Below are 23199 nucleotides of genomic sequence, written 5' to 3'. Positions count from 1 at the left end.
AAGCACAAAAGGGAGATACAAGAGTGGCACCTAGCCCAATCATAATATCATTAAAGAATAAAATTTAGCTTTCCAGACATGAAATCTGATATGCACAGTTGCATGTAGAATCCCTTTCCACTCTAAACATATTAAAGTGTGGACACTAATTTACTATTTTGAATGAAAATTCATGAGCCACTTCCTCATGAGAAAAGCAGCCTGCCTTTGCCATTAATAAATAAAAAGGAATATGGAGTTCTTTCCAGCAGTAATTTTCTCAATTCTCATATATACCCATGTACATATGAAAATGTCTAAGAAAAATAAGATCAACCCTACAGATTTGTTAATGTTTGGCCCCACTTTCTCATGGTCTCATGGACAGTCTGTCCATAAACACTTGTTATTAAAATAAAAGCCATAAAGCAAAAAAATTCTAACCTCCAGGATTAGCCATAAAAGTAGAAATATTAATGTAAATTTCTAGACGTATTTAGAGGATTCTGTTAGGCTGTCAGGAAGTCAAATCTTTCTCTAAATTTTCAGATAATACACTGGACTAAGTTCTAGCCAAAAAGCTTGAAAACATTCTGACAGTAGTGATTCTAACACAAATGGGAGAACCCATATGTCCGAAGACAAAGCAAGAGATGATGTTGTTTAAAAAAAAAAAAAAAAAGATATAAACCTTCCTATGTCATTGTCTGTGTGTTAGAGGGGGCTGGATCCAGACTTGCTACTGGCACACTGGTGAGCGTTGGGCAGCTCAGCCTTTGGTAAAAGGTCTACTCCACCCTAGGCCTCCCTGTTTTTCAAAGATTTAACAAGCAACAGAGAATATTTACCCTCAGGGTTAGGATAAGAGGTAAATAACCTAGAAATAACTCTCGGCCACCCAATCCCTAACAAAAACCTGGTAGCAGACTTAATATGGAGACCTCTCCCAAAATGACTTTGTCTATCTCCTCCATCAAGGCTGACCCTGGCCACAGAGTGCTATGCTCAGACTACAAGGTTCTGGTTACTCGTAGAACGGCTCTTACTGAATTGTGCTTTGCCATCACTTCTGCAGCCTACATCAAAAAACTGCCTTGGGAATTTGTTTTCTCTTATAGGGATGTAGTATCACAGATGCCTATCTTCTCCCTGAAGAACTACAGGAGAAATTCCTCTCAGGACTCAATGGCATAAGCAGCTGTGTTTCCCCAGCTTTATATATTATTTTTAATCTTAGGACACTATGAATTTTCTGATGGATGAGATTTCACTCTTTTCTTTGGATGTGGAAAGCTTAGAGCCAAATCATTGCCCTTCTTGAGGACATGCATAGAATATGCATTTGTTTGTTTTCTTACACATATTTTACTTTTGCTTAACTTACTTCAGTCAAATATTTATTCTATTTTATTGTAAATATTTTTGTAAGTTGACTTAAATCCTTTGTGAAAGACATGGGGGAATGTATAAAAGAATAAATTTTAAAGAAAAGAATTAAGCTCTGCACATTAAAATGAGGTAGATTAGATTTGTCTTAGGTTCCCTCATACCTCTCTCCTTCTTCAACAGACCCCATAAACTCTCCAAAGCAGTACAGAAATTGTTTGAAAATTATTAAGATGGAAAGGAGATATATATATATATATATATAAATATAATTGTTGACTTTACCGTTAACTTTGTTAACTTTGAAATAATACTTCCCCAGAAATTATGCCACTGCCTCTCTGGTTTACCCTTCGTTGGCTCCTGGCATGGATGGCATTAGATTACTGAAGTGGAAGACTGTCTAGGTCTAAAATTAGTTTAATGTATTTGCACATTGGAAGGATATAATATCATGATCCCAAATGAATACATTTATACTGGTGAGATTTTTTTTTCAGCCCAGAAAGACCTATTTTAATAATCACATAGTGCCTAGAATATCAGTTTTTCAGAAGGTAGTCAGGCACTTTTGGCTCCTTTGACTACAGGCTGTGTTGAGATCTTACTGTTCAATAACACGACAGCACAAGAGAAGGTGCAAAAAGAACTGGAACTGAACACTGAGCAGCTGTTCATTAGTTTAAGACAGGGGAAGAATCAGGGGAAGAAAATAGAAATGCAGGGTGGAAATAAGGTCTCTTTGGGCTGTCTAGTGATATATCTGCAAAAGTGTTCTCAACATTGGCACACGGAAGAGATAGTACTTCGTTTTATGGCTGGTGTGTACCAAAAAGAAAACATTTTATGTAGCAATGTTCCAAAAACACCCATCGAGCAGAAATTCCAAACGGTCATTTTGTGTGTGTGTGTCTTTGTGTGTGTGTGTGTGTGTGTGTGTGTGAGAGAGAGAGAGAGAGAGAGAGAGAGAGAGAGGGAGAATATGAGTGAGCATGAATGTTCATCAAATTGCACAGAGATATTTTTGGCCTTTTGCTCAACAGAAAACTAGAAAGATCACCCTGCTGCAGTGAAATCCAGGGGTGATTATATCGCTTCTCAGGTAGTTACAGTCATTCAGTGTATCTTATTGCTTAATTAATTTAGAATCAAATTTGATCTTTAATCAAGCAATGTTTTAAATAGTGATATATTTGTTTCATCTGTCAATATCATTCTTCTTTGGGAGTGTTTTTTATATATGGTGTATATATATATATCTGTGTATGTTTTCACACTGATCCAGGGATACTTCTCTTCCTAAAGGAAAATGGACTCATCTTTCCTGCTGAACGTTTAGCCTTTTGTCTAATTAAAGTTCACTGAGTTCAGCCTGTTGTGCTTGGAAATAACCTATATATACTGTTTGTATTTGGAAGTAAAATTTACGCTAAAACCTTACAGGGTGAATACTCCTGTATTCTTACACACAGAGCATAAACCTTAACTACATATCCATCTGTAGACATTGCCCAAATTCCCCTACAACCAGAGGAAGCCTGGCATATGACTGAGACTGAAGTATCTTCTAGAACTTTACCACAAGAACAGAAGTCTCTAAGAGCTCCCTTGGGATTCCCTCCTGATCCCAGGAAGCAGAGCCAGGAAACATCTCCATGCCCTTCTGCTTCAAATTATTATTTATGGTAACCCTTAATATGTGCGTGCGTGCACGCTCATACACACTCACACACGCGCGCGCGCACACACACACACACACACACACCCCTACATACACACCTGAAATCCTCACCCTCATCCTACCTAACCTTTTCCTAATGGCTAGTATCTATGCATCTTTTAAGACAGCTCAGATGTTCCCTCCTCCCATAAACCTCCCTGACCCCTTCTAGCCAGGCTGGATTAGGCAAGCCTCCTAAGTATCCCCATAATACTGTCTATCTGGAATTTTGACCATCATTTCATAAGGTTGTATCTGAGTGTCTCTGTCTTTCTCCCTCACTAGACAGTAGAGATTAAGTCATATGTATTTTTTCCATTCCTAGCACCTCATACAACTCCCTGCAACACAGTAGTTGCTCTGATGCATATTTCGTTAACTAATTTTTCACGTATCTATTACATTCCAGGTATTTTAGACATTTTCTTATTGATTATTGTAGTTCTGTGCTGCACAAAGCATGGGAAGTAGACTGGGATAATAATCAGTCCACTTAATAATAGGAATAATAAAATAATAATAATAATAGGAATAATAAAATATTACTATTTTACAGACTGAGATATTGCATACTGAGGAGGTTAAGTGTCCCAATCAAGGTCACACAGCTAAAAAGTAGCAGAGTGCCAACTTGAATTCCAATCTTTAATTTTTAATCATGTATGCTCTCTCTCCTCCTTTAAGAAATTAGACTAGAGTGAATGTATGACCATCCCTAAAAATAAATTTTATTGTGCATTTGGAGGCAATCAGAGCAGACCTAATGCATTCTAATATCTAGGATCAGGACATGTTGCCTGCAGCTTTAAGACAGAAAATAATAGTCAACTGTAGTCCTCAATTCCTGCTAATCAAGATATCACATGGAATTTTCAATGGTGTAGTTTTTATTTTAGAAGACTTCTGTAATAGAGCCTGAAAGAGTCTAACTGAAATAAAAACGTTCCTATTAGCCATACCTTTTAAAACGAGCATTCTTAGAGATACCGTTATGTCTACCTGCGGTAGATTTTATGGGATAGACTACCACAAGGTAAGCTCCTAGCTCTCTCAGCCTCTACCACCTTGTTGATGGTTGAGGAGCCCAAGACTTTCCTGAGCTCCAGACCTGCTTCCTGGGCATTTCTACTTAGATGTTATGCAGATTGTAAAAAGAACTATGCCCCAAACACTCAGCTTTTCCCCGCCCCCCTGCTCCTTCCCTGCATTCCCCACCTCAGTGAATGCCATGTCCATCTGTCAAGAGTGTAAAAGCCTGAAACATGGAGGTCTGTCTTAAATCCCGCCTCCCTTAATGCCCCCCATCTACCCAGTGACCAGGGTCTGTCTTCAGCTTCCTTCTTTCAGTTTCCATTCCTGCTGTCTTATTAGCTCAGGCCCTAACTATTTCTCACGTGGATGACTGGAATAGCCTCTTAACCGATCGCTGTCTAGTATTGCCCATGGCAACCTATTCTCCCAACTGCTGACAGAATACTGTTGGAAAATTGCCAGTCTAGTCTTCCTGGGATCCTTGGCTGGTTCCAGCTGTGTGTACACACTGTCTCCTTTGTGGGAGACACTCTGGCTGTCACTTCTGACCCAGGCCATCCTCCATGACACTTCTCCTAGCAGGCGTTCCTGACTGACATGCCCCTGCCACCCTTTGGGTCGCACTGTCTCTACATCCCCAGTGCCTAGTACAGTCTGCACTTCCTAGCTGCTCAAGAGTTACTGAGTGTTGAATGACATGAAAATCATTTCAATCCAAATCCTCCTAGTTTCCTTCTCCCCCTCGAGCCAGCAACTGGAGCATCAGAGTGGCTCTTTTTTCTCCCTCATTCCCCTCATCCAAGGTTTATCGACTCTTTCTGGCTTTAGCCTCCAATCCAGTCTCCACTTTTTCCATTACTGGTCTCCGCCCCCAGACTTTCCAATTTAGTACGTGCGGAGTGGGACCCAGAATTTGCATGTCTAACAAATTCCCAGGAGACACTAATGCTGTTGGTCCAGAGACCACACTTTGAAAACCACTAGGGCAATGGTTCTCAACTGGAAGTGGGTATCAAATACATCTTGGGCCACTCCTGCCTACTGAGTCAGAATTTTTAGGGAGGTGAGACGGGCAGGCATTTTTTGGCTTAAAAGCTGCGTAGGGGCTTCCCTGGTGGCGCAGTGGTTGAGAATCTGCCTGCCAATGCAGGGGACACGGGTTCGAGCCCTGGTCTGGGAAGATCCCACATGCCGCGGAGCGCCTGGGCCCGTGAGCCACAGCTGCTGAGCCTGCGCGTCTGGAGCCTGTGCTCTGCAACGGGAGAGGCCGCGATGGTGAAAGGCCCGCGCACCGCGATGAAGAGTGGCCCCCGCTTGCCGCAACTGGAGAAAGCCCTCACACGAACCGAAGACCCAGCACAGTCAAAAATAAATAAATAAATAAAAATAAAAAAAGCTGCGTAGGTAATCCTGATGCACTATCCTGGTTAAGAACCATGAACTCAGTAATTAACTCTAGGATCTGGACTTCACTTTCTTCCTAAGCCTTATTTTTCACCACCCCCCTCCAACCTTCTACCCTCCTCCTCTCTAGTCACACGGAACAGCAGGTAGTCTAATGATTCCAGACCTTTGCTCCCTCTCTCAGACCCCCAGATCCGTTTTAGTTATTCATTTATGCATCAATGCATTCACCGAGCACCTAGCACATTCCAGGGTGCAGGGCTGAGTGTGGTGAACGTGACAGGCACAACCCTGCCTCATGGAGTCCACATTGTTTGCTCTGAGCTTCCCTGGCACCCTCTGCTTCCCCTTCTTCCTCATTGCACAGGCAAATACTGGCTTAATGCTGCACTCTCTTGCTAGACTGTTTCATGAAGGTAGGGACTACGGTCTATCTTTGTAAGTGCTCAATAAATGTTTGTTCAGATTAAATTGGAAAACTCTTCCCCTGACTTAGGCTTCTTTTGAAAATCATCTCCAGAGTCCTCTCTTTCTGCTGTCTTTCCTGACCTGCTCCAACTCTCCCTACCGCAGTCAGCACTGAGCCTCGCCTTCCATGAGCCCTGATTCTGACTCCAAGCAGATTTCTAACTCAGCACTTGTGATCCTTTATTACATGTTGCTTACAGATCTGGCTCCTCCTACCAAACTGTGAGTCGACTCCTCAAGGGCAGGGACCATTTCATCTCTGCACTTCATATAGGAGGTATTTAATAATATTCATCAAATTAATGAATGAAGTCAATTTTGTTTTCACTTACCGCCTGCTTTGCAATGTTTTTGCCCAAACTTCCTTGTGGCTTTAATGAAATTGCCTTAAGACTCTTCCATTCTTCCATAGTAGGAAGATACCATAATTTAAATTTTATACAGTATGGAACATGCATAACATGCATGTTAGGGGGAAAAATGTTTATCAAGGGTCTGAATGAAATTCTCAGAGAGAGGGCAAAGTGTGACTTTATGGGTTGTCCACTGCATCATGATCCAGGACTCTGAGGTGAGGTCCTGGACAAGCCAGTCACCCAGCCTTTCTGCCTCTCAGTTCTATCATTTATAAGCTGAACAAAAGACATGGTTTTTAATCTACACTAAGTCTTGACATGGATGCTGCTTAATGAATTGAACAAGATTTTGAAATTCATTAAAAAAAATGAAATCAGATAACTCCTTGATAGAAAGAGGTGTTAGAAAAAGAGATGGTTATACTTTACAAAATACACAAATTATAAGTGTTCTTGACAAACTCTGCTCAGAACATCATGCCATGCACTTAGTAGGCCTTCAGTGGATATTTACTGGATGAAAGAAACAAAACACTCTATAAGCTTTCATTTAAATCAGCCGGAATCAAAAGTACCAACCTGTTCCCACTGAGAATCACCAGTGACTCACGCATTGTATGTCCCTACAGGAAGCCATGGCTTCCCCACTTTGTGATGCAGGAGCCAGTGCCCAGAGTCTCCCACAGAGGGACACATTCTGTTACTACAGTTCACACAGGTTCACATACTTTTGGGGAAATCTTCCCACCGCACATATTCATGACTGCTAAACACACATTTCATAGTTGTATATAAGCTGTGTTAAATCACCTTGATGCACACCTTTTCGTCAAGCCAGAAAGGTTATAAACTCATTTCTAAACAATACTTTGGTTATGCAAAATTCTTAGAAATGTAAGATCTCCATTCAGTCTAGCTGAGTCTTCCCTGGAGTAATCTTATGCATTTTTCAACTACATACTCTTCTTCGCATGCATGTAGGCACGGGGAGGAAATGAAAATATACAAATTGTATCACCAACTTAATGTTCTCTTTAGTAGACTGGATATCTATCTGCATATGGAATGAAGACCCTAGAAAGCCCACACTATTCCCACAATTGCTTATCAGAAACAATGCTCATTCTATGTAACAAAACGAACGGTTAATGAAGTTTATGTATCATTGGAGCAGATAATTTTACAAGGCTGTGTTCTTAAGGCTTCAGAATTAAGGATTCAACTGTGGGAGCAAAGAGTCTTAGGGGCAGGACACCCCAGATAACCTCACCCACATACATTTCTCAAACAATGGTTTTCTGTATGTAAACAGAAAATAGAAAGGAGTATATGCTTTTTGTCCTTAGTATTAAATAGCTGCCTTTTCTTTAGCATGCTGTTAAATTTCTGCACAATGCACAGCCTTCAGCACCCTAAGGAGCATAAACAAAGGATATCAGGCAAGTTCACGTACTCCCACTTTACAGAACAATGCTTGTTGTTAACTAAGCAATTCCCAGGGCAGATTTATGATTTGTGGAGCCCAGAGTAAGTACTCAGGTTGGGCCCTTGGAATCTGAGGTCAGAAGCACATGGTGCCCGCTCAACCCCCAGAAAACATGAAAATGTGACCTAAAGTTTGTGGTTGTGGGTACACCAGAGACTATTTCGGCATTTAGAAAAATTAAAGCACGTTAAGGCCTCAAAACAGCTTATTGTTCATGCTCCAAGATTTAACCTTTTCTTTCTTATTTGCTGCTATGCTTGTCCTCTTGTAAATAAATGTCTTCTGAATCGTATAAGATGAATCAAATATATGTATAACATGTCTATGTATAAAAAATATCTTAATAGAGCAACAAATTATATAGATAGGTAAATTTTAAATTTTGAAAAGTCCTTTCCCATTTCCTAAAAAAGAATTATGACTCTGATTCTTTTCTTGCATTCTTAGACCTTGGGTTATATCACAAGACAGAATTTGTAAACTGTGTTCTTAATTTATCCCCCAAATTTGAATTTGGATTTTAAGTCACGTCAGAACCATAAGCACTTACTTCTTTCCTCCTGCCTTTTCAAGGAATATTTTGGCTAGAGTTACACCCCATAGATTTATACTGTGCTATTAACATCTAATAGAACTTGGGGGAACAGTTTCTCCGCCGTGTTGTCTAGCTCAAGTATAAAAGCGAAATAGGTTACTGTTTCCATTTTTATGAGTATAATTATTATCAAGTCATTAAAACTATGAAATAATTAAATTTCATTACACTCTTTTACTCTTTAATAATCACCTACTAAATATTCAAATTGTGCCAGAAAAAAAATTTTTAAATATACTTTTTTAAAAATTCTATACATGTATTATATATACATACATATTTATATACACACACACACAATGTTCACATAACTTTAAAGTAATTTGGAAATATTTGAATGCATGACTTAACTATTCAATAGCATGGGTAGTTAGTACAATATAAATACAGCCATTAGTCCATTAGTCTCAGGCTGAATGAAATTGTTGGTGGGTCACTAAAGTTGCTGGGTCTTTTCACATACCATAGACAATAAGCACTAGTCCATTATTCCAGTTGACTTTATGTGACAAACTGGTGAGCCCATAGTCCCTAAACAATTATTAAATATCTATATTTTTCAGAAAAATTATGTTCTACCAGTTTCCAGTGAGGTTCTGGTATTTAAAAGTTGCTTCTATAGACTTTAAAATAAATGGTGAAATTTAAAGAGGGGGAAATACACTGAAAAAAATTACAGGCACAATGTAGTGACAGAAACACTCATAAAATCACAAGGCTGTTTTGAAAACAATAATAACAAAGTTAGGAAGTTCTGGGTGAGATGACACACTGATAAAATCCACAGTCTTCAATTGTGAAATGAATGGAAAAGAACATAAATGCCTCGTCTATTGCGCTTCTCTTGTTAGCTAGGGACGAAATGCCTGCCTAACACCTACCAGTGGAACATCATTGAAAAAGTAGAGATTAGTGAGAATAAAACAACAGAAAGAATAGTCCCCTACCCATTGCCTCCTACTGAATGAACTTTTGACATATCAGCGAACTCTTCTTTCCTCTTGCTGCTGCTGGTGTACTGCTCGCTGTACAGCTTGAGGGACATCTGCTCAACAGCGTCTCTTTGTGCTTCCAGGTAGCATAGTTGAACCTCAGCCTGGAGAGAGAAAAAAAGAGGAATTGCTGTTTTAATCCAGAAGGAATGCATTTCAAGTGAGGTGTAACAACTCAAAGAATGGGAATTGTTCTCATCGTTATACTGCTCCTTTTCAGGTTGGATTTAATGGGATCAGCTGGGCATATTACAGAATTATATTTTAGATCTGAATCTTATAAGTTCCTCCTTAAAATATGACCTGAATAAATGAATTCTCAGAAGACTCAGTAAATATCACAAAATATCCCTGAGATCATAATACTGTATGATGAGACTTTACATAAAAATTCTGTGAAATTCCTTAATAATATTCTTCCTCGTATTGCCACATATGTAACATTTATTTTTTTAAAGATTCCCCCTCCGACCCATACATTTGCATGGACACATACTCTGAATGCTTCTCATTATCTTCCCCGAGGAGAATAAAAAAGCCTAGTACTAATTCAATACCTTTCCAATAGTGACAACGGACTTCCTGTATTACATTTTTTTTGGTTCTCTGTATTTTGTCTTAATAATGTTAAAATAGAGAGAACAGTGATTTTGCTTACATGCAGGCTTGAATTGTTAAACCTTTCACAGATACTTGGGGCTCACTGTAGTACAGGGAGAGGTAGTAAGTTCACCATGCTGTTTTCTATCAAACCAAGGCCAAAAGAATGCTGAATAATATTTGGCATGGAAATGTATTGAATAGATGCTTTATTTATTGCAGCTGTTGTGATCCCTGTGGCTTTAGAGTTCCCTAGAACACCAGATGAGACGGGGAATGAAGTCTTCTCGGTGGCATGCTTGCCTATGGTGAAGGGGAAAGGGCAATGATGAGTTATGTGCACTGTGGACCAAAGGAGCTCTTATTTTCTTTTGGCGCGCTTCACTAAATCCAACACATCCGTTAACATTTCTCAATAGCCTTAACACTTCTACTTCTTTATAATTTAATTATATATTCTGGGTCTGGGTCAACTGTTGGGTAGTTGCCAGAATTCTATAACATGTAGTAAAAGCAAAGTCAGACATGACCTCCTACTCTTTGTGTCCAGTGCCAACCAAAGCCTTTTGCCTGGTCTCTGGTTTTACAGACTCAACCATGGAAAAAAAGCGAGAGTGTTAACAAAGTAGCAGCTGCTTAAAAGGGCAAATCAGGACTCTGTAAAGGAAATGGGTAGCTTATGAAATGTAAGATCTCAAACCATTCTAGAGTTCGTATTTTGTTGCTTTCCACAAGCAGCTAATTATGAATGTTCTAGATACTGAGGAAGAACTTTAAAAATGCTAAAATTACTATACTCATATAACTGAAGTTTCTGAAATCAATTAAGAACTGCAATCTATGTATTGGTTCATGTAAACTCTTCTTACCCAAACTAATTGGCTTGAATAAGAATAGACTCAACTGGATTAAGAATTACATCAAACAGTATAAACAAAGGATAATGTTACATGGAGTACATTCAGTATGGGAAGAGGGGTATGGCTGATGGAAAAGCACAAAGGAAATACTAGATTTAGTGTTATTTGGCATATTTATTAATAGATAGTGAAAGAGGAGGTATGGAGCATATTAATGGCAACACAGAAGAGTGCCAACTCAGAGGTTTGCAGATATCACAGAATTTGGAGAAATGATACGTACAGACCTAAGAATATTTTTTAACAGTTCGGGGGAGGTACATGAAACTGAATAGAGGGAGTCAATGATTAGAAAAAGACACAGAATATATCTTTCAAAAGAGCATACAATATTCTTAAGTAACTAAATATGAGATAACTGAGAGATACTGAACAATAGTCAAAGAACTTAATGCAACTAGAGATTATCATACTAAGTGAAGTAAGTCAGAAAGAGAAAGAGAAATACCATATGATATCACTAAAATATGGCACAATGAACCTATCTACAAAACGGAAACAGACTCATAGACATAGAGAACAGACTTGTGGTTGCCAAGGGGGGGCGGGGGAGAGAGAGGGATGGACTGGGAGTTTGGGGTTAGTAGATGCAAACTATTACATTTAGAATCGATAAACAACAAGGTCCTACTATATAGCACAGGGAACTATATTCAATATCCTGAACCATAATGGAAAAGAATATAAAAAAAGAATGTCTGTGTGTGCATAACCGAGTCACTTTGCTGTACAGCAGAGATTGCCACAACATGGTAAATCAACTCTACTTCAATAAAATAACAGTAACAATAATTTTAAAAAAGAACTTAAAAACAATCTTTCCAAATGCTACCCCCCCAACCCCTCCTCTCCTCAACGCTATAGGGATACTGAGGAGGACATCCCACACAAAGTATTCTATTGGTAACCCCATTAAAATACTGAATCTGCACCATTAGATGCCAAGGGGCATGTCTGATCCCCAGAGGTTCCCATTAGTTTTTAACCACCCTAAGGTAGCAAACTGGACCACTGCTTGTTCTGGGTAAAGATTTCACAAATGTGTGCCACTGGTCACAAAAAGCATCATCAAGAGGGAGGCCAACTTAATATAGACTCATCACTACTATAGAAGAATAATTGAAGTTCATCCCTTTGAGATCCTAGGCCATTTCTGTGCTCAGAGGGAAACACCTCTCATGACAGGGATACATGGAAAGGAGTTCAGAGAACAATGCTGAGAGCAACTTGAAAAATAACTAGTCACCTTACAAAAGTGATTGAAATGTTGTTAATCTAAGCCTTATATTGCACAATATCTCAAAGGCATTTGACAGAGGAAACTTCCCTGTACTAACAAGGAGATGAATTAGATGGCCCAGGTCTTTTCTATCCATCTCTATTTCTATCTCTGCTTTCAGTAATTCATTCCTCAACGTGATGATAAAAATAGAACCAAAGTTGCTTCTTCTGCTAAGGTTGAATGACTTTGCCAGTCTAAATCTCTCTGCAAACTGCCTTAACTTTTTCTCATACTGTATCTTAGTCCAAAGGTAAATTTTTAAGAAAAGGATTTGAAGAAACTATAGTTCTTAAAAAAATAGTAACACTGAATCTTTGGTTAAAAGAATTTCATTTCTTAGCATCTATGACAATTGTGGATACTTTTAAAAGTGACTACATTTTACAAATGGAAACTAAGACATTAAATAATATTACTGATCCTACTAATCAATCAATGGGATTGATTGTAATCAATGGGATTTAGCAACTTATTAAGGAAAATACAAAGGAACAAGAGGGAATAGACTCAGTGACAGATCCACCTCTCACTTCCTGGTAGGTGCCATCAATGGGAGTAGGAATATAAAAACAGCAGTACAGGTGAATGGAACAAATGAGCTGGAATTGAGTCTTTTGGTTTGAGGTACTGGTGTGATTCCCCAAATGAGATGTTCAGCAAGCAAGTGGAAATATTAAGACTGAAATATAAACCCAGAGGCAATGGTTGACATTAGGAGAGGAAATGAGAATGCCATGGGAGATGGTATATAATGAGAAGAGAAAAAGAATCAGTTCTCACTTATTCTAATCTAGGCCTGCATTACACCTTAGCTGACCTAATGCGATGGATTCTCAAACACTCTCCCTCCCTCTTTCTCCACCATCCCCAAATCTATTTTATAGATAGTTCATTGATCTTTTTGAATCACATCTGGGATCACTGGTTGTTGTTATTTCAGGGCTTAATTCTGGATCTCTTTTCTTTATTTATACTCTCTTCCATGGCTTTCAATGCCATCTATGTAGTAATGGCCTCCTATTCTCTCCTCTGAGTGCCATACTTACCTACCCAATCAATCACCTGACATTGCTAATTGAATTTACTGTAGGCATAACTGTTTAAAACACTCTCCATTCTCATCCTTATCGTGTGCCCCGAAACTTTGTTCTTAGGACTTTCCCGTTAAATAAATGGCACCATCTGTTGCTTAGGTCAGAAACTTGAGAGTCTTCCATGACTCCTCTTCTTCATTTTCCACAGCCAGTTACTCCCTAAATTTTGTTGATTCCTCTTTCAAAATGTCTCTCCAGTCTGTCTTCACAGTCTGCATTGCTGCCAGACTGGTCCAAGCCTTCATCATCTCTCCCCTGTAGTATAGCAATTATCTTCTAATATGTATCTCCCCTCACCCATTCCTGCACCTCTAATCTCTTCCCTTACAGTACCAGAGTGGTCTCCATAAAACGTGAGTTGGTTTCATACTGCATTCAGATCTAAAACACAAACTTCTTCCATGGCTCATTAGATTTGGTTCCTGCCTGTCTCAGACCTCATTTCCTACTTGTCTCCCTCTTGATCACTATGCACCGTCATGCTTGCCTTCTCCCAGTTCTTTAAACAGCTCTTTCCTGTCTCAGGACCTTTGCACATACTGTTCCCTTTCTCTGGAACATTCTCTTTCTAACATCTTCTCAACCTTTAGCTCTCAGCTGACATGTTACTTCTCAGAGAGGCCTTCCCTGACCACCCTATCAAAAGTAGATCCACTCTTTCTCCATTTCGGAACAGTGTTAATTTCCTTCACAGCACATATCACAACTTAAAATTCTTACATTTGCTGGCTTACACTTTTTCTGTCTCTGTCTCCAGACTCTAAGCTCCATACAGGGAAACTGTCTGTCTGTCTCCTCAGCCATTTTGTATTCCCAGCACCTTGGCAGTATCTGGAACATGATAGGGGCTCAGTAAATAATTTATTACTCATATATTCACTGAGCCTTTACCATGTGTCAGGAACTGCACCAGGGACTGTGGGTACAAAGAAGAACAAAACATAGCCCCTTTCCTCAAGGGACTGCAGTGTAGTGGAGGAAAGAGCCATGCCAACAGATATCTACAAGTGTGCCAAGTGAAATGATTGTGGGGGAAGATGGGAAATAAAACAACTAATTGCCTGAAGGTGAGGAGTAGGCAGTAAAGGCTTGATAGAGGTGGCATTTGAGCCAGATCTGGGAGTATGGCTATGACTTTGTCAGGTAAAGAAGCAGATGAATATAGGCAGAGTACCTTATTTGTTCACAGGCCCAGAGTTATGAAAGGATGTGGCATGTTCAGAGAATGATGGCTGGAGTTTTGGGGGCCTTTGGACGAAGAGGCTAAAGTAGAAGGGGATAGGCTATGGAGGATGTCAGGTTAGGGAATCGGAACCCTATCCAATGACCTGCCAACAAAAGATGACATTGTTTCTGTGATGGCCTTATCTTCCTCCATCTCCCTTTTTCTGTCATGGGAATATAGCTGTCTGATGGATTAGTCCAAATATGCTCATAAAGTTCCTACCTCCTGGTGTACTTTGAGAACATTGCATTGAGAAGGGAATCAACAGCTTCCATGAGGCCAGAAGCCCAGCATCGCAAACAGGGCGAATGCCTAAGAGATTCTATTAACTCATATCTCTCTAGTAAACGTTTAACATAATGTTATGGACTCAGGACACACAATGTCATAACTTTTCAATTTGTAGGTTGAAGCCTTAAACCCCAATGTGACTGTATTTGGAGACAGGGTCTTTAAAGAGGTAATTAAGGTTAAATAGATTACAAGGGTGTGGCCCTAATCCAACAGGACTGGTGTCCTTATAAGAAGATGCAGAGCGGTCCCACAGAGAAAAGGCCATGTGAGGACACAATGAGAAGGCAGCCAGTCATCTGCAAGCAAGGAGAGAGGCCTCACCAGAAATTCAACCTGCCAAACCTGCCAACATGTTGATCTGGGACTTCCAGCCTCCAGAACTGTAAGAAAGAAATAAATAAATCTGTTGTTTAAGCCACCTAGTCTGTGGTATTTTGTTATTGCCACCCTAGCAGACTAATACACATAATAAAGTTAGAAACACTGCCTTCTCATCTGAGGTTTAATACAATTGCTTTGCCGCTTATCATTGTTAGTATGTTTTCCCCTTTTATTTTGTATGCACCTATAGCTTAAATCACTACAGATACTCCTTCAAATTTAGACTACAAATTAATAATTTAATCAGAACACAAGACAGTGTTCTAAAATATTTTATTTAAATTTGGCTTGGTATGTGGTGATCCAAATTCAACAATCTTCTCCAGGGCCTGAATAATTACTCAACCATCTACCTTCCTCTGATATTGTGTCTAACGACAAAATAGTTAGCCCATGAAAAATTTGGTGGTGGGGAGGTAAGTTTCAGTTATTCTAACAGTCTTTAAGGATTAAACACATACTTACTTTTATAATCACATATAGACATATGCCTTATCCTTGTCCTAAAAAGCACTGATTTAGTTAAGAAATATCAATTATTTCATTATCACTGCATGTCACAGCCTCCTTTGTTGGGTTAAGTATCCTGAGAATGTTAAATAATTAATTTTACTCTTTCTTAACTCACGCCATTGTAGGTCTGCCTGCTCATTCATATTGTACTTCATAGCTTCCCACCACATCTACCCACCCACTTGCATCTGGGTCCACATCCTCTGCTTTCTCTCCTGTTTCTGTGGAAACAGTCCGTATTTCTATCCAAGACCAATCCCCTCTACTTAGGCACTAGACCTCCTCTTATCTATGCAAAGATTATCACCCCAGCAGCAAACCACCCTTCTCCCCTTCATCAAGTTTTTCTTCTCTACTATAATTATTCTCATTAGCACATTACCACCCCACCCCCAGATGCTGTTTCTCCCATGGTAAAAAAAATAAAAATAAAAAGGAAAAATAATCTCTAGACATCAGTTGATACCAATCTATCCTCTGGCTAAAGCTCCATTTCTCTGTTCTCCATTACAGCAAAGTCACTTTTACATATATTATCTATACTCACTATGTCCAATCCCTCTCCTATTTTCTCTTGAATACACTCCAACTAGGCTGTTGTCCAAATTCCCCAGTTGAGTACTCAGTCTTCAACCTATCCGGACATGCTCCAGCACGGCTTGTGGGCATGCTCTAGGGGCATTTGGTCTTGTTTGCATGCTAGCTCGGTCCCTAACCTCCCTCAGGTCTTGGCTGAAAATGTCATCTTCTTATTCAGGTCTTATTTGATCTTCTACTTAATACTTCAACCGACCCCCACCCCCCAGCAATCCTTATCATCCTTTATACATATTCACCATGTGTAGCTAAAATATGTAACTTATTTTGTATTGTCCATCTTCCCCCAGCAGACTGGAAGCCATGTGAGGACAGGCACTTTTATCTATGTATTCATTGCTGCATCTCCAGCACCCAGCACAGCACACAGTATGTGATAGGCACTCTATACAAATTAGCTGAATAGATTTTACTGAGTTTGAAAATCTAAAATGGTTTAAAGTCTACAAAGAAATAAAACAGATAGTTTGAAGGCTGTAGCCTCAGCTTGATTTTTAAAATAGTTGGCTTCATTTTCTCTTAGAAAGGAGACTATTTTTTTCTTTGACAGAAAATTATTGTAATATACAACTTGTTTACTTTTATCTAGGAAAAAAAGGAAGAAGAAAAGAAAAGCTTCTTTATTTCGAGTCATTTGGTAATATTTTATTCAGCTAATAGAGTGATCCTATACATCACATATTATATTAGAAACTAACCACGATGGTCTCACACTTATAGAATGAAAATTTCAGCTATTGTCATCATGCAGTACGCTGCACAATCCATTTCAAAATGAAGTTTTAAGTCTTCTGGGTAAGAACTTGTTTTAGTTTAATAAAATCTGATTTCCCATTAAAAAAGAGTCATTTGAGCTTTTGGAAGAAACATTAGCAATGTCACAGTTTGTAAGAATCCACACCAACTCAGGAAGACCATGGGGATCCATCAATACAATGGAGGGGAACTGTACTTTTTCTGACAATAATTTTGTCATTTGGGAATATCTTCCTACTTTCACTAGTTTGTTTTTTTTTTTTTTTTAACCCTTTGATGCACTGTCTCTAATCACATGCCTTTTTCTCTTATTCCTTAGACAAATATTTACTATGCCTCCCCTCTTGCCTCCCCATAGTATCCTTCTCACGCAACTAGCCCAACTTGCTTCATTATTCTGGAAACACCTTCAGTCTCTAGACCCCCACAGGCTCTGACAGGGACTTTCAGGGTTGATTAGAATCTACACTTGGAAATCTCCATGCTTTTGTTTGGCAGAATTCCTCATACTCACTCCAGGATTTAGCACTGTCACCTCTACAGTGTTTTCTTCCCCCAAGATCCCAGTTATTTTGTGCGTTTTTCATTTTGCCATCACTGTTGGAGGTTCATAGTTTCCTGAAATAACTCATCTTTGGAATTGAATTCAAAGTGCATTTCCTTTGTCCAGAAATGAACTCTCTGAAGACATTTATCACACATCCATGATTAGCTACATTCTAACTAAGTACAAAGAATATTTGGCATTATAAAGGATGAGAGTGTCTCTCTTCAGCCCTGTGTGCACAACTGAATGGAGTAACAAAGCCTCCTTCTCCTACAGAGTTGGAGCAGGGAGTCATAGGACTAAGGAGCAATGTGTCTCTTTGGAGTAAAGCTGATTAAAGGTCTTCATTTCTTCATTTGACAAACATATTTTGGGAGTCTCTTATATGTAAGACATTGTACAAGATACACATCTGGGTCAGACACGGTGCCTGTTCTTAGGGAACCTAAACCTAGAATTACAGAAAATTATGTTACATAATAGGAGCTAAAATATTTATTCAAGGATATGACCAATATTACACTTTGAAAATGTTGTCAAAGAAACAGTAAGTTCGTTAGAATATTCTTTTTATCAATGGATAAGAAAGTTATAAAAGTATTTACATATATAAATATTTTCCCATTTAAAGTTAAATATACATTAAAAATTTAACAAGAACCTCAAAGCTATTTCAATATTATACTTAGCAAAGATTACTGTATATACTAATCTGTACATTAGGATATAAAACTTCTCTGACCATATTGGCAGCCCCAGAAAAACTAGCCTTAGGTTCCCAAGGTTTACTTATATTTATATTCATGGATAATTAAGTCAGGATAACTGCAAAAGATAATTGATTTAAGTAAAAAATATTATATCTTTAAAAGGTCATCTTTATTTCTACTGACTTGGTGCTATTTGCAAACCATTAAAACCATTCACTGTAATGTTTAAGAAATTCAATTTTAAAGCTATATCCTTAATGATATTTGTTAAATGGTAAGCATTTAGACGAAGCAGAAAAATTAACATGAATGCTATTTTCATTATTTCTTCTGCATTTGTGTGTAAAGAAAAATGTTTCCTTCCTCCGTGTTAATGATAGATGAGATGTTTATTAAAAACAACGACAATAATGCCTCCACCTAACAAACATAAAGAACAAGTATATCACACAATCGCATTTGTGGATAGTCTTATCCACCACCATCTTCCTCCTCTTTGCAATGGAAGTAGTTAAAGCGATTAAAAATTCAGCATCTTATGTCATGAGCTAGGGTGGGAAGGGAGTGTGATTACACTGTGTGGACTGGAGGGGATGATTAGAATTTCGATGTTTCTCCATTACTGTTTCCTTAGCAAATCTCTGCACGATGACACAGGCATCAAGTCTGTGTTTATATTCTTCAGCTGTATCCTTATTCCCATCTTCCAAATTCCACTACAGCAAATCCTTATGTACTTTCTGGCAGAAACTAAAAATTAAAGATGTATCATGTGAAGATACAATCTTAGTTTCTCTTGCCCTGCAGGACTGGCAGTTCCTTCCCAAGTACAATTATGTTGGCAAATGCTGCTATTAACTCTGTGACTACAATGTGCACTCCAGTTCCTTTGAAATTCTATAAAATAGTTGTCCTTAGATGGTGATAGAAAGGAAGGAATGAAGCAGGAACAACAAGAATTACTTTACATACTAATAATAACAATTTAACTATCAAAACAGAACTGAACAAGTCTGCCTTTATACTGTTCTTTTAAAAATTTAGCCTCCTAGGGTTCTAGTAATCAGGGCCTATGGTTCAGGAATGCACGGTAGCACTCAGCTCAGTGCCTGTATCCTCATTTCAAAGAGAATCATTCAAACCGACATCCACCCTGTCAAGAGTCTTGACTTTGAGCTGCTAATGTAGAATAAAAATCAATATAAATTTTGATCATTTGATGAATATTTACTTCTTTCTTTAGTGTTTGGGGATTTAGAATTGAAAAGTGCTGAATCAAGTCATTTTATTTTTTTGTGTTTGTGCCAACACCAATTTACTACCCTCCAGAAAGTTCCTGAACAAGATGTCTCAGGTGGCACGCATGTTGGTTTTTCCTGTCAATCATAACAGTATGTCAGTAGGGAACCATAATCATTTCCCTTTCATACTCTTAGTGTTCCAAAAAGGAATATTTTGATTACATCCCTGGAAAAGGTAAACTTTCTCATTTAGACACACTATTGTGAGCCTGGGTGTCTGTTGGTTTTGGCATTCGGTTGAGCCTCAATTGATACAATCTATTAAAAGTTAAACACTTTATCTTAGGCTCCAAGGATCTTGCACAATAAATAGAGTTTCCAACTGGTTCCTCTACAAGCAATATTCAGTATCACCCCCAAGACAAAAGAGATTTTATAGAAGCTGTCATCTTTCTCGTGCATTTTCTGAAAAATAACAAGAACATATCGACTAATCGCTCTAATCAGCAGACCTACTTCACAATAAAAAAGACCTTACATTTTCATTATAAATAAAAAGAAAATGCACTACAGACAAATAAGTCTAAAAAAACTTGACAATTAAAATGTGATTCCAGGGACTTCCGTGGTGGTCCAGTGGTTAAGACTTCACCTTCCAAAGCAGGGGGTGTGGGTGCGATCCCTGGTTGGGGAGCTAAGATCCCACATGCCTCGCGGCCGAAAAACCAAACCATAAAACAGAAGCAATACTGTAACAAATTCAATAAAGACTTTAAAAATGGTCCACATCAAAAAAATCTTAAAAATAAATAAATAATAAATAAAATGTGATTCCAATGTAAGTCTAGTTATATGAGTAGAGTAGCACGTCACCATTTGTATTATGATACCTTGATATATGTAACAAAAGCTTACTATTCTTGCAGAATATTTCCATAGTGATTTTTAAAAGAATGGTCTTTCCTAATTTGAAAAAGACTAACTGCAAACACCAAAAAGGTAAGCTATTCTCATTTTTTAAAAAATCTCACATATGACATAGTGGCAGAAGATTCAATATTAAGGAGACATTTTTGGTGGTGCCTTATAAATTAAATAAAAATGGCAGCAGCTGCTTTTCCCAAGGATGATCTAGCCCTGGACAATCACTAGATATTATATAGACAGATGTTTTAAATAAAATAAGTATTTAGATTGCTAGATACCTTGCTAGATATGAAGGCAATTATAGGATGTCTTTGTTAAATTACATTTTTCATTTTTGTGAGGGAAAAAAAGAATTGTCCTGGAAACAGTACTGACAGGAAATGATCCTATATCTAAAACAGCTGGAGACTGTAACTAATATAAATTTACTTGAAAATAAAAATGCTGTGTGCCTCTGGAGACATGCAGTAACATGCCATAAAAACAGATGAGAATATAAAAGTATTTAAAAGGAGAGAAAACACATTTTATCTAGATATTATACTGAGATGTGATTCACTGATAAATGAGAAATATTTGAAGATGAAGAAAAGAAAGAAAATCAGAAGTCATTTAAAAACTTAGATATTTTATTTAAAACCATGTTTGTAGGAAATATAAAAATAATTTTCTAGGGAAAACACTTTGCTTTTCAATATATTGGTTATTAATTAATTTACTAAAGTCATAATAAAAATGTAAAGGCAGATAATACTGTTTAATTAGGAAATTCTAATGAAAGCAGAGGATGCTTACCATGAGTAAGGCAAGGACCCCAAATGCTGAATAAGAACATTGGAGTAAATCTCAAAGCCGTGTATAAGAGCCTCCATAAAAAAACTCTCACTACCTTTGTCCATGATCCCCATCCCTACTCTTGTTAGCTGTTGAATTAGAAAGATATCTGATGTACTAATACATATCAAATATTCACAGGCATTAACATTAACAGAGTACCCATCTCTAAGTTCATGAATTTCAATATTCTTCACTTAAAGATTGAAATACATTGATCTACAAGATAATTTTAAGAAAGGCTAATGGATGGAAATCTGTTTTCACAGCAGCGGTGAGGAGAGCCTGCAGACCCCCAAGTCTTGAGTGTCCACCTCCCTCATCTCCACCTAAGACTCATCCTGGCCCTGCTCCCAGGGGTCTGGGTATCAGGCAGGAGGAGATCACGTGAAGCTGGGTTTCCTTTGGGGCCCCAATTTGCACAGCCAGAAAAGACCTCAGAGCCCCAGAAGTTAGCTTATCTTGTCAACAGGGAAGGAGACCCAACAGGAGGAAAGTAGTATGAGGAGAATAAAGGCAAGTGGAAGAGCAAGGGAAAAAAGCAAGTGTGTATGATGAATGTGAAGAATGGTTATTACAAACCCAAAATGGAATGTTCTTAAATAAAATCTTGACTTAAAATTCTTTCGTAGGCTGAAGTTGTAATATGCTTAAAAGTGAAACTCTAGAACCCAAACTAAACTCAAAACATATTTGTTATAGACTAAATATTTGTGTCCCCCGCCCCCCAAAATTCATATGTTGAAACCTAACCCTCAATGTGCTGGTGTTAGGAGGTGGGGGCCTTTGGTAGGTGATTAAGTCATGAGGGTGGAGTCCTCATGAATTGGATTAGTGTCCTTATAAAAGAAACCCCAGAGAGCTCTCTCGCCCTTCTGACATGTGAGCACACAGTGAACCAGGAAGCGGGCCCTCACCAGACCCTGAATCTGCCAGTGCCTTGATCTTGGACTTTCCAGCCTCCAAAACTGTGAGAAATAAATTTCTGATGTTTAGAAGCCACCCAGTCTATGGCATTCTGTTACAGAAGTCCGAACAGACTAAGACAATATCCAATAATTCTTCCCTCCTTTCTACAAGTTCACCAAGTATTAAAAAGAGCTACTGGGGCTATTTTCTGGTAAATCTGTGACAGAGCCACACACTCACATGCACACACACACACATACATACACACCTGCACAAAACTTTGCAACAGTAACTCCCATGCATTTATATCATCTTCATTACTACATAGATTGATCACCACTGCTGCTTACAGCTTATAAAGGTGGGCTTGTTGCTTAGTTGTTTCTGAAAATACTCACTAGCTTATTGCTATTATATCTGGAAGAGATAGGAAAAAATACAAATACACATTTTATTTCCTCTTCGAAGGCTTGATTCCTACCCATCAGGCATACCGCTGTTCTAAGTAAGGGATAAATTAAGCAAAATTATATCCTCCTTCTTTCTCCTCACTTTTGCTTAACTCTTTTTCTCATCATTATATTAGGACCAGAGTGAAAAAAATGAACTATTGCTATCTCCTAAGCCAAAAGACTAGTTATAAAAAGAATTCCTAAACATTGCTCTGTCCACGGCTGACAAATTACAACAGACTGCTCCATTATTATTTTATATTTCCATTATTCTGTATTTCCCCCTTATCGATAATACAATAGTAGATATCAGATATTATGCTCAAAATCTATTTAAAGGAAAGATCTGACCTAGCCTCAACCAGTGTGGTGCAGACATATTTTCCCTTGGGTATCAGAGTCTTCAGGGGCCTGCTGTTTCTGGCCTTTGCTGTCTGTCATTCCTTCCAAGCTGCTCTCACCCTCGCCCACACATTCCAGCTATACTAGGCTTCTTTCA

The 23199-nt window shown here is 38.4% G+C and overlaps 1 protein-coding gene across 6 annotated transcripts in view; it reads right to left on the bottom strand.

Annotated features, from left to right (window-relative positions):
- Positions 1–23199, bottom strand: part of AKAP6 (A-kinase anchoring protein 6) — a 584194-nt gene that overhangs the window by 129117 nt on the left and 431878 nt on the right. For all 6 annotated transcript variants that reach the window (XM_036842081.1, XM_036842086.1, XM_036842084.1 and 3 more), the window contains one exon: positions 9374–9522. In XM_036842081.1, coding sequence (XP_036697976.1) covers positions 9374–9522 — 149 coding nt within the window. The remainder of the gene's footprint in view (positions 1–9373; positions 9523–23199) is intronic.

Source organism: Balaenoptera musculus, chromosome 2, assembly GCF_009873245.2.
Source record: "Balaenoptera musculus isolate JJ_BM4_2016_0621 chromosome 2, mBalMus1.pri.v3, whole genome shotgun sequence".
In the NCBI taxonomy this organism is placed as follows: Eukaryota; Metazoa; Chordata; class Mammalia; order Artiodactyla; family Balaenopteridae; genus Balaenoptera; species Balaenoptera musculus.
Note: the sequence above shows the minus strand (reverse complement) of the source record. Positions and strands in the feature narration are given on the sequence as shown.